At 36.2% G+C, this 12,133-nt stretch overlaps 1 protein-coding gene across 1 annotated transcript in view; it reads left to right on the top strand.

Moving 5' to 3' along the window:
* Positions 1-12,133, top strand: part of STXBP4 (syntaxin binding protein 4) — a 71,568-nt gene that overhangs the window by 26,564 nt on the left and 32,871 nt on the right. Inside the window, exons 17-20 of the mRNA XM_009323718.1 lie at positions 4,082-4,258; positions 6,378-6,494; positions 7,018-7,067; positions 7,492-7,625. Coding sequence (XP_009321993.1) covers positions 4,082-4,258; positions 6,378-6,494; positions 7,018-7,067; positions 7,492-7,625 — 478 coding nt within the window. The remainder of the gene's footprint in view (positions 1-4,081; positions 4,259-6,377; positions 6,495-7,017; positions 7,068-7,491; positions 7,626-12,133) is intronic.

Genomic DNA, 12,133 nt, shown 5'->3' with positions numbered 1-12,133 from the left:
TAAGCTGAAGTTAGTGAAATGAGTTAATTGAGTACGTTACTGAGCCCTAATGGCCTGATTAAAAGTAAACAAACCAACCAACTTAAGTATGTGCTTAAGGTCTTCTGAATTCAATACAGTTTAAACGTTTTTTTTTAAATCACTGCTTTCCTGAAAAAACAAGGTTTTAAATGAGGATATAGGGTATCAGTCATATATTGGAGTATCTTTTGTGGTATTTCTATTGCCTACTAATTGTGAAGCGCCGAGATTGCAGCTTAATTAGGACAGGCATACAAATATTCTGGTTAATGAACATGTTTTGTTAGTATCGATTCATTAAACAGTGCTTGAATCAGTAGCTAACAGGATAAACAAAAGATTAGAAATACTGATAAATTTGAAATGAGGTAGTAATTATTTTCTAATATTGGTCTATGACAATTAAACTATATTAATTGATATATTTTTACTTTGGGATTGTGATATAGCACTATCTTTGGGTCTTCCTTGAAATCATATGGAAGCTGAAATTGGCACAAAACACAGAAAGGCACTTTTGAGTACCTGAAATCATCAACGCCATGAATGTGAAATCGGCAATGATGTCTTCTATCTTCCTGGACAAGCCTGACTCTATTCTGTGCTGCCTGAAAGTCCTGGGTCATACCAACCTGAATGATCTCTTCTTTACTAGAGCTTTTTTTACGCAGTTACTGTCAGCTGAAGCACCTCAGCTAAATGTAGTAAATGTGAAAGGTCGTAAAGATAGGATGCGGTTTGTGGTATCCCGTACTGCTGGACTTGTATTTCGTAGGGCTAAGATTTGCTGTTCTATGCTTATGTTTTCTAAGGGGAAAAGAGGTGCTTTGAAAACTAGGACTTGAATGCCTGCTACTTTGGAAGCAGTATATAATTTATTTCACCCTGCCTGAAAGAAGTATTGGGTTTATTTTTATTTCACTAGGTTTTTTATTTTAATATATAGTAAAGATACTCAGCGTTCTTTTAAAGGATGTTTTCAGCATGCAATTTTTGTAAAATTAATGAATAAACGTAATTGAATTGTAACTACAATTTTTCGTGTGGTTTAGAAGAATACCTTTGTTCCAGCGTTTGTGGTGGCTGGAATATTACTCGGATAAAACCTTCTCCTGACACTTGAATTTATCCAAGGAAGAAATAGAACCTGGCTTTGAAAGAAACCTGTACCTTGAAATCGATTCTGTGAGGATTCAGTTTCTCTCCTCCAGCCTACAGTTTCTTACTTGTTGTAGAGGCTTCATACCAGATTAGGACAAATGGTCCCACCAGGCATTTATATAGATGAAATATTAGCAGCTGCAGATTCCATTTCTGTTGTGTCTTCTTTCATACAAGCAGTTGAATGGGACAAGAGAAAATATTGCTGAAGCATGCTGTAATCCATCTGTTCTTCACTGGTGGGGGCCCCTTACCTGCATAAGCGGGAGAACCCACCACGTCGCCGCAGTGCCAGCTTCAGTAACTGTAGAACGGGGAAACCTGATGGTATCGTTTCCCTTTGAGCCTCCCTGCTCTAGCAAACAGCTCTGGTTTGTCAGAAAATGTTGTTAATTCAGTTGTAGTGTAGATAATCATTTCATTGTAATGTAAGAATCCATTGTTCGTTAATTATTCCTTTAGGTCTTTCACTGTTGAAATCTGGTCATACTTAGTCTGCTATTACAGAGAAATTAATATTCAACAATTGGGTTTCTGAAAAAACAATGGAGGAGTAAAGGCAATTCTGGATTATAAGAGATTAAACCTTTATCTCAAGGAGGTCTTATTTCAAAATGAAAACCTCCCTTTTCATTATAGCAATTTTCCCATGACTTTTCTGATGTCAGTTTATTTAAATAATTCCTATGTGTGCATTTTTAAGATGCCACCCTTTGTCAAGTCCTCTGTGTTCATGTGCATTAGTCAAACTTAATACCAGACCGTCTTTTCACTTTTGTCTCCCAGAGTCTTTTTTCCCACCTCCAGCCTATTACTGAAGGATACCTTTGCTGCTGAAGGCTACCAAATCATCCTCTCTATCAGTAGGGACCAGCCTTTCTTGCTGGTGAGTCACACTGTTTCTTACAGTGGCAAGAACATGCCCTCCTCAGAGGCAGTAGGTTTGACCTCTACTGATGTAGATTCATAGCTTCTTAGAAGCCCCTGTGTTCTCTGAGTTGTTTCTAGGAAAAAGAACTGCTGTGAGCAGCTTGCAGGAGGGGTGGATTGTTCTGGTGGTCTTTCAGTAATGGCCCCTTGCGCTGCTTTTAGTGCTGTGCAGACAGACAGCTGTAAAACGAACTAGCCGAATAACGGAAAGACATGCAGCAATAAGCTTTTGAATAGTCTGCATTTCCAGGTGGAGATGATCGTCATGTAGAATAGGCTCATCTAGTGCTTTGTGCTTCCAAAAGAAAAAAAAAATATACTTGCTGTCCAATTAAAGGTTATTTAAATGTATCTTACCACTTGTGTTCCTATAACAGAAACCTCTAAACTATGTAACACCAGTGCCGTCTGTATTCACTAATGATGTTGCTGTTTGCTACATGTGTGATTACTTCTTCTAATGCTTTATTTTCTAAGAGACCAGAATGTCCCTGGCAATCATCCAAATTGGTGTTATATTGCAAAACCATTGTAAATATGGGGAAGATGATGTCCTATATATGTCATTGAGATTAGTTTACTTATGGCCTGAAATAAATTTATATTGTTTATTAAGGCTAACAGTGTGCAGGTTAAAAGTTGTCTGAAACAGATTGGTAGATTATTTTACAGAGAAAACATTATGACAAAGTATAGGAAAACCTGACTTGAAGAATATTGCTTGCACAGAACAAATGCTTCCAAGTTAGGAAATAAGAGAGTTAAATCTGCCTTTGTAAGCTTAACTGACCTCTCTAGACATTTCTATTATGACACCTGTTAAATATTATATGACATTTCTTTCACAAAAATTGGGTTTTGTCGTTTAGGTTTTTCAGAAACAGTGATTTCAAGTCTAGTTTCTAGAATGTTATTTCCTATTTATTATAGATTCTTAGTGTCTGTTTCGTCTCTACCCCTAGCTGTTTCCCCTCTAGTCCCATTCCCAACCAGGATATAGTTGTAATAATAAAATACAATAGGTAAACTTAGGAATAGGATATTCACCTAAGTATCCTTGGCTGAGGAATTTGTACAAAGAATTTCTAGCTCTGTGAATTAGTATGTTTAAAGCTTATAACTTTAATGATTCAGGAAATTCATATAAAGAGAATTTTTCCACAGATTAATAAATAGCTAAGGGGAAAGAAAGATGGCTTACTACTTTTGGTGCCAGTGAGCCTGTATGTCAACATTTTTTGATGAGTAGTTTGTTTGTTTTTTCCTAGTGTAAGCTGTTGTCCAGACCTCTAGTTTGACTTTTAAAATTTACAAATCAAAGTTAACTTGAATTAATATTCATTAGTAAAATGAACTGAGCAATATCCTTCTCTAAATCAGATTTTACAACATTTAGGGATTACTTCGGCTGAATTAAAAGCTAACAGTGTCTAATTTCCTGTTTTCTACACATTATTTATATATAAATTTTATATAACACTCTTCAGTGATAATACAGGATAATGATGTAAGAGCAGGAACTAGGCAGAAAAATAAAAACCAGCACTTATTTCAAGAACAGTGTGGACTGAATACTTGCATTAGAAGTCCATCTACATGATATGCGAACTCTGAATTGTGTGAATTCAGGCAATAGTAGTAAAATGAAATAACATCTCATTAAAGTACTTCTTTAGTACAGAAGTGGTGGGGCAGCTTAACAGTACCAGATGTATTTCTATAAAACCTTTCATTCAATTAGATTTACAGTAATTATAGAATTTGTGATTTAATTTATTAGGAAAATTGTCTCTCTCTGTAAATACGTGTTCTTTGTTTGAACATCATACACTTAAAAATTAACAATTGAACCATCTGACCATCAATACTAAAAGGTAGCCCTCATGCCAGCTGCAGTACTTTTGAGCTAAATCTGCACTTCTTTGTTAGCCGGAGTTGTAACTTTTCAATTAAATCCTATCATCTGTAGGAAGCCAAGGCAGCTGTAGAAGAGACAAGAGCTCTGCGAAGTAGGATTCATCTTGCAGAAGCTGCACAAAAGCAGGCTCGTGGAATGGAAATGGACTACGAAGAAGTAATTCGCCTATTAGAAGCTGAAATTGTAGAGCTGAAGGCTCAGCTCACTGATCATTCTGGCCAAAATAAAGTAAGCAAAGCCGTTGCCTGTCGTAGTTACCATGGTTTCCTTGCTGTTGTCATGTGTCTTGTTTTCATTTTCTTTTCATCTGCTTTTCTAAAGTAGGTCACTGTTTGTCTTGTATTATTCAATAACTGGAATGATGCGTAGTGAAGGGGGTAATGTGAAGTGTATGAGTCTTCCTTTACCCAGATATCTTTGGGCTGGAAAAACAGGAGCTGGAAGCATATGTGGGTCATAGGTCAAAATGGCACATCTCAAGCATTAAAGCGTGGAATAGTTTCTGGACTGCAGATGTATTGTCTTTAAGGACTATATGTATATTTGCATGCTTTTGCATGTATGTAAAAATGGCTTTCATATTTATGTTTCTGTTAGGCAAATAATAACAATATAAAGTCCAGTAGTGTTCTTAAGTAAATTTAGATTTAATCAAGATAATAATTTAAATGCTACTAACAGTATCCTGCCAAAAAAACTTTTTTTTTTTAATTAAGCCTCATATTTTAAAACCACTTCCTCTCCAGTGAGGCATTTCAAAACATGCGAAGGAATAAAATATTTGAGGCACTTTTAAATTTTTCCCCATAATTGCAGATTCATTTTCTACACGCAGTTTGAACAAGTGCAAGCAGGTTGACATTTGTGTGTTTACCTTGTTTTTCTCATGAAAAATGGATGTGCATATGAACTGATGAAGAAAACCTACTGAAATGTTGCCTTATTTCATCATGAGAATTAATTCAGTATTACAAGGTATTAAAAGGTAAAACCAAGCTCTATCGTATACAAGCTTGCAAAGAAGCAACATAGCAAGTACATGTAGCTGCCAGGGAGGAATTCCTCTCATCCATGTGTGTGGTGAGATGAATCACACCCTAGAACTTCTTTCTGAACATCTGGGTGAGATGCCCTATCTTTTACGTCAGGTATTTTTGAAGCACTGTTTGTTTTCTAGGACTTGAATAAACATCAAAATTTTAAGAAATTCAGAGCGTGTGGGTTGCTTTCTTAGAGATTTGTTTCTGAGATGCTAGCTTGAATTCCTGAAATTCTGAGTGAGCGCTCAAGTATCTGAGTTGAGATTTGATTCTCTGCATTTATTATTCAAAAGAAGCAGTATCAAGTAGGTACCAACTCTATAGTATACTCTTTTTAGTATAAAAGAATGAGGTCCCTCTGAGAGCTTACCAGCTCCTTCTCCAATAGTGGACAGTGAGATTACCAAAGAAAAGTGTTTTAATTAACAGATTCTTTGACATTCAGAGTGATCACGATTCTGCTGCTTTGTACAGCATATACAAAGGAATTTGTGTACTCGTTTGCTTCAAGTAAAGATGATAAGTTGGTTTTGGTGTTTTTTTTATGAGAGTTTTATCGTAGGTAGTGGGCTTTCAGAAAAGATCACCTACAGTGATGTAGAAGTTTATTTTTAATGATGGTGATATTGTCTTAATTTTGGAGAGTATTTTGTTTTAGATCTTCTGTTCAGCAGACAGCTTAGCTAAACAAACATGCCCATATACATGTGAAGACTTTACTCGTGGTCCTCTCACATGAACAGTGCCAGGGACTCAAGCTGAAACCTTGAGCCTCCAGAACTCGATCTAATGGGGCTCACATTCTCTGTAGCTGAAGTACAGAGGGATGCATAACACTGATCGATAGGTTATACAAGTGCATGTAGAGAAATCCCAGGGGGTAATTTTCTCCAAAATATGCCGTAATTACTCAGCTGGCCAAAGGATGTGCAGATGCAAACTAGTGGACGGAGTTTATTCACATACTGGCTGTTTATGCCACCCTGCTGACAGGTACTGTCACCATCAGGTTGGTATTTTTGATCCATTCATGAATCAGTTCAAACTGTCTTAAGTTTCAGCCCTATCACTGTTGTTAGCTGCCAGTTTCAATTTACCTTTATGTCATTTGCCAAAATCTGTTGCAGTTTGGGAGCTGATTTACTAGCAGATCAGGCATACCTGCCTCAGGAGCAGCTATGTTTTTCAGAAATGTAGAGAAGAGTGCGTGTTAAACACTTCAGGCATCCATTTCGATTCACACCATGTACCTATGTGAGCCATGGGAGAAAATGATTAGAATAAAAGCCTTAAAATATTTTTCCCAGGATGACATCCAAAACTTGAGAAAGAGAGTTACAGTGCTTGACTGCCAGCTGCGGAAATCAGAATCAGCTAGGAAGACCTTTGAGGTGGCTACTGAAAAATTGCTACAATTTGTAGAGGTAACTTGGCCTTTCATTTCTAGGAATATTTTATTTGGAAAAGTTTTGTGTTGATGTTTCTGAGGAATAAGCATAGTAAACTGACTATGAACTAGTTTGCAGAGATCCTTTCATTGCTAGAAATAAAGATGGTGTATAAGTGTACAGATCCATGTAGGAATTTACTTAATCTTTCTGTTTTGCTGCACACTAAACAAATGAAACTGATCAGATAATTTTTGTCACCTAATTTTTCACAAACTCCTATCAATGTCCATTAAATTCCTCAGAGGAAAAAGGCAAAAAAAGTCATATTTGGTAATATTTTGAAATGTTATGAAACAAAAAAAGTGATGTTATATTTATTTCATTTAAAGGGGTTATAATATTTCGTTTTTCACTTTTACACTTCTAGCTGGGAGAGACTAGACTCTTTAATTACAAATCAAATACCCCACACCCAAATAGAACATCAAATTATAAGGTATTAACTTTTTGACTGTGTAGATTTATAAACTGTTAACTTCTTGACAATGGCCAACAGGTCGTGCATGAAGTACTTTCAGATAACTCTACTTCCTCGACAGTTTTAAGGTAATGAAATGGCGTAGTTATTAATATCGAAATGGCAATATTAATACTGAAAAACTCTACTATTGTTTCAAAGTCTCCAAAAACTGTCTTGTAGTTATTTTTCCTATATTTTTTGCTGTACGTTTCTGAGTGTCATTTTATTGGAAGAGAGGGAATGGCATGAATTATAAATTAGGCTTTCAGGATACAGCTTCATTAAAAACCTTAAATTAAAACAGTTAGTAATTACATAGCTACCGTTGTCTGGATGTTTCCATAAATTAATGATAATGTGCTAAGATTTAGTTAAAATTGCAAGGAACTTTAACAGTGGGTTATAATTGTTTTTATTATTATTTTTTAGATTTGCCCAAGCGATTTTGCATCATCATTCATCCAGTGGCATATCTTACAAATAAACACTTACTATTTTTTGTTGTCTTAGTGACAGAAGAACAACATTGTCTACTAAAGCACTTCTTGCACGGTTGGGAAGGATTGGACCTACTGTCACAACAGCTCTTGCAGCAGAAGCCAGAGACCTTGCCAAGTCTGTCCGTGCCATTTTGGAAGTAGATTGTGAGTGAGCGTGTGTGTCTTTGTGTGCGTGTCTGCATGTATACACACGCATAAATACTTCCTTTCTTCCATCAAATGTTGTGGCTTTTGCATCTTGCTTGCTAACTGAGAGTAGCCTGTCTCAGTAGTCCCCATGTGGGGTTTTTTTCCAAATGTGGAAAAGGATCCTGAGTAGAGGTTCTGTTTGGATTGGGTTAGGACTGTGGTATAGGTAAGGGGTCCAGAGTCCAGTGTCTTCCAGAATGGTGGAAGACCTACAAATGCAGGAAAAGGCCTGCTGCTAAGGGCTATCCCCTTTGTTTTTCTAACCCTAACCCTTACCATTATCTGAACTTACCCCACCCACAGTGAGAACCTTCTCCTACAATTGGACTGTTTTCATATGGTGATTTGGCCACTTTTCTGTTGTGTGCTTCACCCAGTAGAATTTGCTCACTGTATTACTTTTTCATTTCGTTCCAAGATTACAGAGCTGCCTTAATTCTGGCTGCTTAAGATTTAGTCAGTACTTCCTAGGACTGATACAGAATGCAGAATGAGGAAAAACTAGTATCTGTCTAGAGTTAGAAGTGGTTTTCCCTATTAATGCCCTTAAAATAGAAAGTACATTTCCTCCTTAACTTTAAGCAGATATCCCAGGATAGTTTATTGCATGCATTTTACCAGATCAAATGGGTGTAATAATAATGATGTTATTTAAGTAAATTGGGTATATTTTCTAATTCACTGAAGGTTGTGGAATAAATAAGACTTTTACAGAAAATATATAGAGTAAACAAAGAACAAAAAAGTAAATAAATCTGTGCAACAAACAGTGTTTTGAATTACAGTGAAATCACAGAATGTTTTTGGATCATAAATATTCTTCCAGGAAATCGGGTATTTCCTTACGTTATTTCTGCTAGCATGTATGTTGTTTTGTTAATTGTCAGTTGAAAATTTCTTCTGTTTCTATTAAGCCAGAGTGGTGTTTTGTTCCTCTTTTACTGTTCTTTTACTAGCTTTTAATAAGAATACGGTGGTTTAATAAAACAAGAAAATATTTATTCTTCTGAGGTTTAACCTGGGAGTAGGTAGACATTTCTGAAAAGACCTAATAATTCAGAGATATACAATACATTTCATCCCATTCTAGAAGGGTGACTGGGCAAGTGATAAGTTCTATGCAAGCTGAAATTAGTCGCCTGTTACAGAGTGCAGTAAAGCCAGTGGATGGTACTGGAGACTTCAGTGATTTGCTGCCACAGATCATTTAGAGATCTCTCAGTGGATTCAGTTTTCCTTTTTACTTTTGTTCTTGTGTTTCCCTTGCCTTTTGCACAGTCTCTTTACTTTCGGTTTCATCAACAGGCTTTTATCTAACAAAGACCTCATGAAAGGAAAAACGAAAGTGTAATATTAACAAGTTATTTTGGTTCTGTTAGTAGCATTCATCACTCTTCCAAAAACAATATTCCTAGGACTTTCTGTAGTTCAAGATCATCTTGATCTAAACATTGGGAGGAAGAAGTCAGAAGTAAGCATCACATGGGACTCTAGAGACTTGGGTTTCATTGTCTCAAAAGACATCACCTGAAACGCATTGGAACTCATTGGTGGGAATATTTCCATTGCCCTTGATGGGCGTTAAACAAAAGCAGTGAATGCAGTCTAAGTCAACAGGATTTTGGAACGTAAGCTTTAATAACTCAGTATCTTAAACCACACAGATGTAGATCCTTCTACCAAGATGCGAAGGACTCATTGGAATGAAAAGGTTTCTCCAAATTCTTAGAAAATCAGAGCATTATTGTTAAGGATTTTTAAATGTGAGTTTTGAAGTCAGGAAAAACCCTTGAGGAAACAAATCCTCCAGAGCTTTTAAATCTGGTATCAGTTCATTAGCAAAGAAGATAGATATTTTTATTTAAAGTTGGATGTGAACTGGCAGAATAAATCATTCATAGCACTGGAGGACAGTGTAGGTTCAGTGTCAGTTCAGTGTGCACCTTCATCAAACTATAATTAGAATATAAAGTTATTCCAGAGTACATTTTTTCCTGGAAAACTTAAGCAGAAAATTAATGAGGAATATGAAGATTTCCAGAATCATGTAAAACTAGCAGAATTTCCTGACTGTAATGCTCTATTTTTCATACCAGAATGTTTACAAAATGTTATTCTGCTGAATTTACATGAACATGTATCACAAAGTGTCCTAGTGAAGAGTTTATTGCTGTAGGAGTGAATGTAGCCTGCAGTTTCGGTTGGAGATACATGTATATCCTCAGGTCATTAACAGAAATCTGTCCCCGTTGGTAAAAATTATGCTAGTTCATGAGCAGTTACTGAAATAAACTGCATGCGGTTGGAAATCTAAGAAACAACTGTGGCTTATTACACGACTCCCAGTTCAGATCGTCAACATGATTGTATATTTTGATCGTATTTACCTATAGTTGAGCAGACATGTCAGTTCTAATCCAGCTTAGATGGATCGATTTGCAAAAATGAAACAGAAATGGCCTGACACATCACAGGAGTTTTTGGAAAGCTGGTGAATTATGGTTGACAATAATCATTGTATCAAAGAGATTTGAATATCCTTTTTACATTGGTTAGGAATGAATGTAGAAAGGGACTGACTATATATATTTGAGGAAGTGTTTCAAGATATGAAAAATGTCTTACTTGACATTATTTATGCAACACTTATTTATTACATCACTCTGTGAAGAAGAAAGCAAAATAAGAATATAAAAAAATTGTTCAGAAGTGTCCAGAATATTAGAATTAGAGTTATTGGTGGAAGTGAAAAGAGTAACAGTGGCCAGGAGAGGAGATAATTGGTTTTCCGCCAGTGACAGTGGTAGAGTTCTGTCACGTTGAGTTGTTTCTATCACACTACACAGGATAGCGTGCAAGAAAACCTTTTCGTTCTAAATGCAACTGAATTCTAACATGTAGTTGTGTCAAACTTAATAGGTAGGATGCATGTTAGAAAGCTCTGGAGCCACGGCAGGGATCCATTTTATGAACCTGAGAGTTGAAAAATAGCTCTGCAGAGAAGGATTTAAAGATTGAACGTCATTCTTCTGAGTTCATTCTGATTTGGAGAGTATTACAGATAGATTTGGGCTCTGACAAGCTTGTGTATGAGATTAGAGCTTTAAACCTTGCTCGCTTTCTCTCTCTCTCTCTCTCAAAAAAAAAAAAAAGTAGTTAAGGCAGAGTAACTATTTAATAGCATTCTGTCTGCGGTCCTCTATGCCAGATTCTCACAAAATGTTTCCCATGTGATCTTCAGTTTCCTTACAGGTGAGCTGTCATAAAAAGGGGGCTCTTGTGTATGTAGCATTTCATAAATAACATACATCAAAGAAAAAAGTGTAATAGACATTACACTGCAGACTGAAGGTTTTCCTTTTTCCTGGAAAGACATCTGCGACGTAATAAGTTGTTAATGAATTCTTAGAGAATTGAAGTTAGTATTTTTGAGATTGCTAAGTGGATAAAAATGTATAGCTGGGCAACCATCGTGATATATTTTACTTTCTAAATAGAACTTCTCTTTCATTATTTGCTTCATTTTGTACAACATGAAGTAAAGGAGCCCTAACCGAAATACCTTTCTGATTCATTTACAATACATGTGAAAAAGTCTAGTGCAAAGACAAGGTTGTGGAGTGTTCTTCCAAAAGAAAACTGCTTCCCTTGTTAAAGATCATCCTTGACAACCAGGTCAAAATGACATATTTATGAATTAGCCACACAAACTGTCCTCTTCCTCTGTAATAGCATGACGTTTTGCCTGAGGGAAGAGGTTTAAAGAAGTTCAATGTATTCCTGTAAATCTCCAAGTACATGTTGCCTTGTGATAATGCTGCAGATCAGTTTTCAGCTTTGTAGGTTGAATGACAGGTATGTGAAGTAAGTTTGGCGATTCTTCAAGTGAGGACTCTGTTTAAAAAAAAAACCCAACTCGTTCTCCAGTGCTTACTACTACAGGATCCTCAAGATCCATAAATGCAAATAAGAAAGTAATAAACAGAATAATCAAGCTCATCCTTCATCTTCTTGAAAGACTGTAAGCTATTTTTAGAAACTTAAGTCTTGAGAGGTCTTTCTGCTTTGTAGAATACAGGCATCTCCTGAAGAAATAAAATTACTTTCATCATACAAAGGATAATAGTGCCTCAGTGAAAGAACTGTAGCATTTAAAAGTAGTTGCTGGCTGCACTTAGTAGACCATATGGCGCAAACCGTGCTGAAAAGCATTTTCTTTTCTATTACAAAATTAGAAAAGGAATACACTTGGTACTGGTAATGGCCAAAATCTGATTAACCCTGGAACATACTTGTCTCTTCATAAAATAGCAGGCAATCAGCATTTTGAAATGTGCACTAGCGTAATGCACCTTTCAAGTATTTTGACTGCTAATTTCCTCACTCTGCCTCTGAAATTTCTATCCAGAAGTGCAGTCTTGCTCTTGCTGATATAATCCCAGTCATCAGAATCCATTAAATGC

This window comes from Pygoscelis adeliae, unplaced genomic scaffold (assembly GCF_000699105.1).
Source record: "Pygoscelis adeliae isolate BGI_AS28 unplaced genomic scaffold, ASM69910v1 Scaffold75, whole genome shotgun sequence".
NCBI classification, from domain to species: domain Eukaryota; kingdom Metazoa; phylum Chordata; class Aves; order Sphenisciformes; family Spheniscidae; genus Pygoscelis; species Pygoscelis adeliae.
The sequence above is the reverse complement of the archived record's forward strand: the minus strand, read 5'-3'. Positions and strand labels throughout refer to the sequence as shown.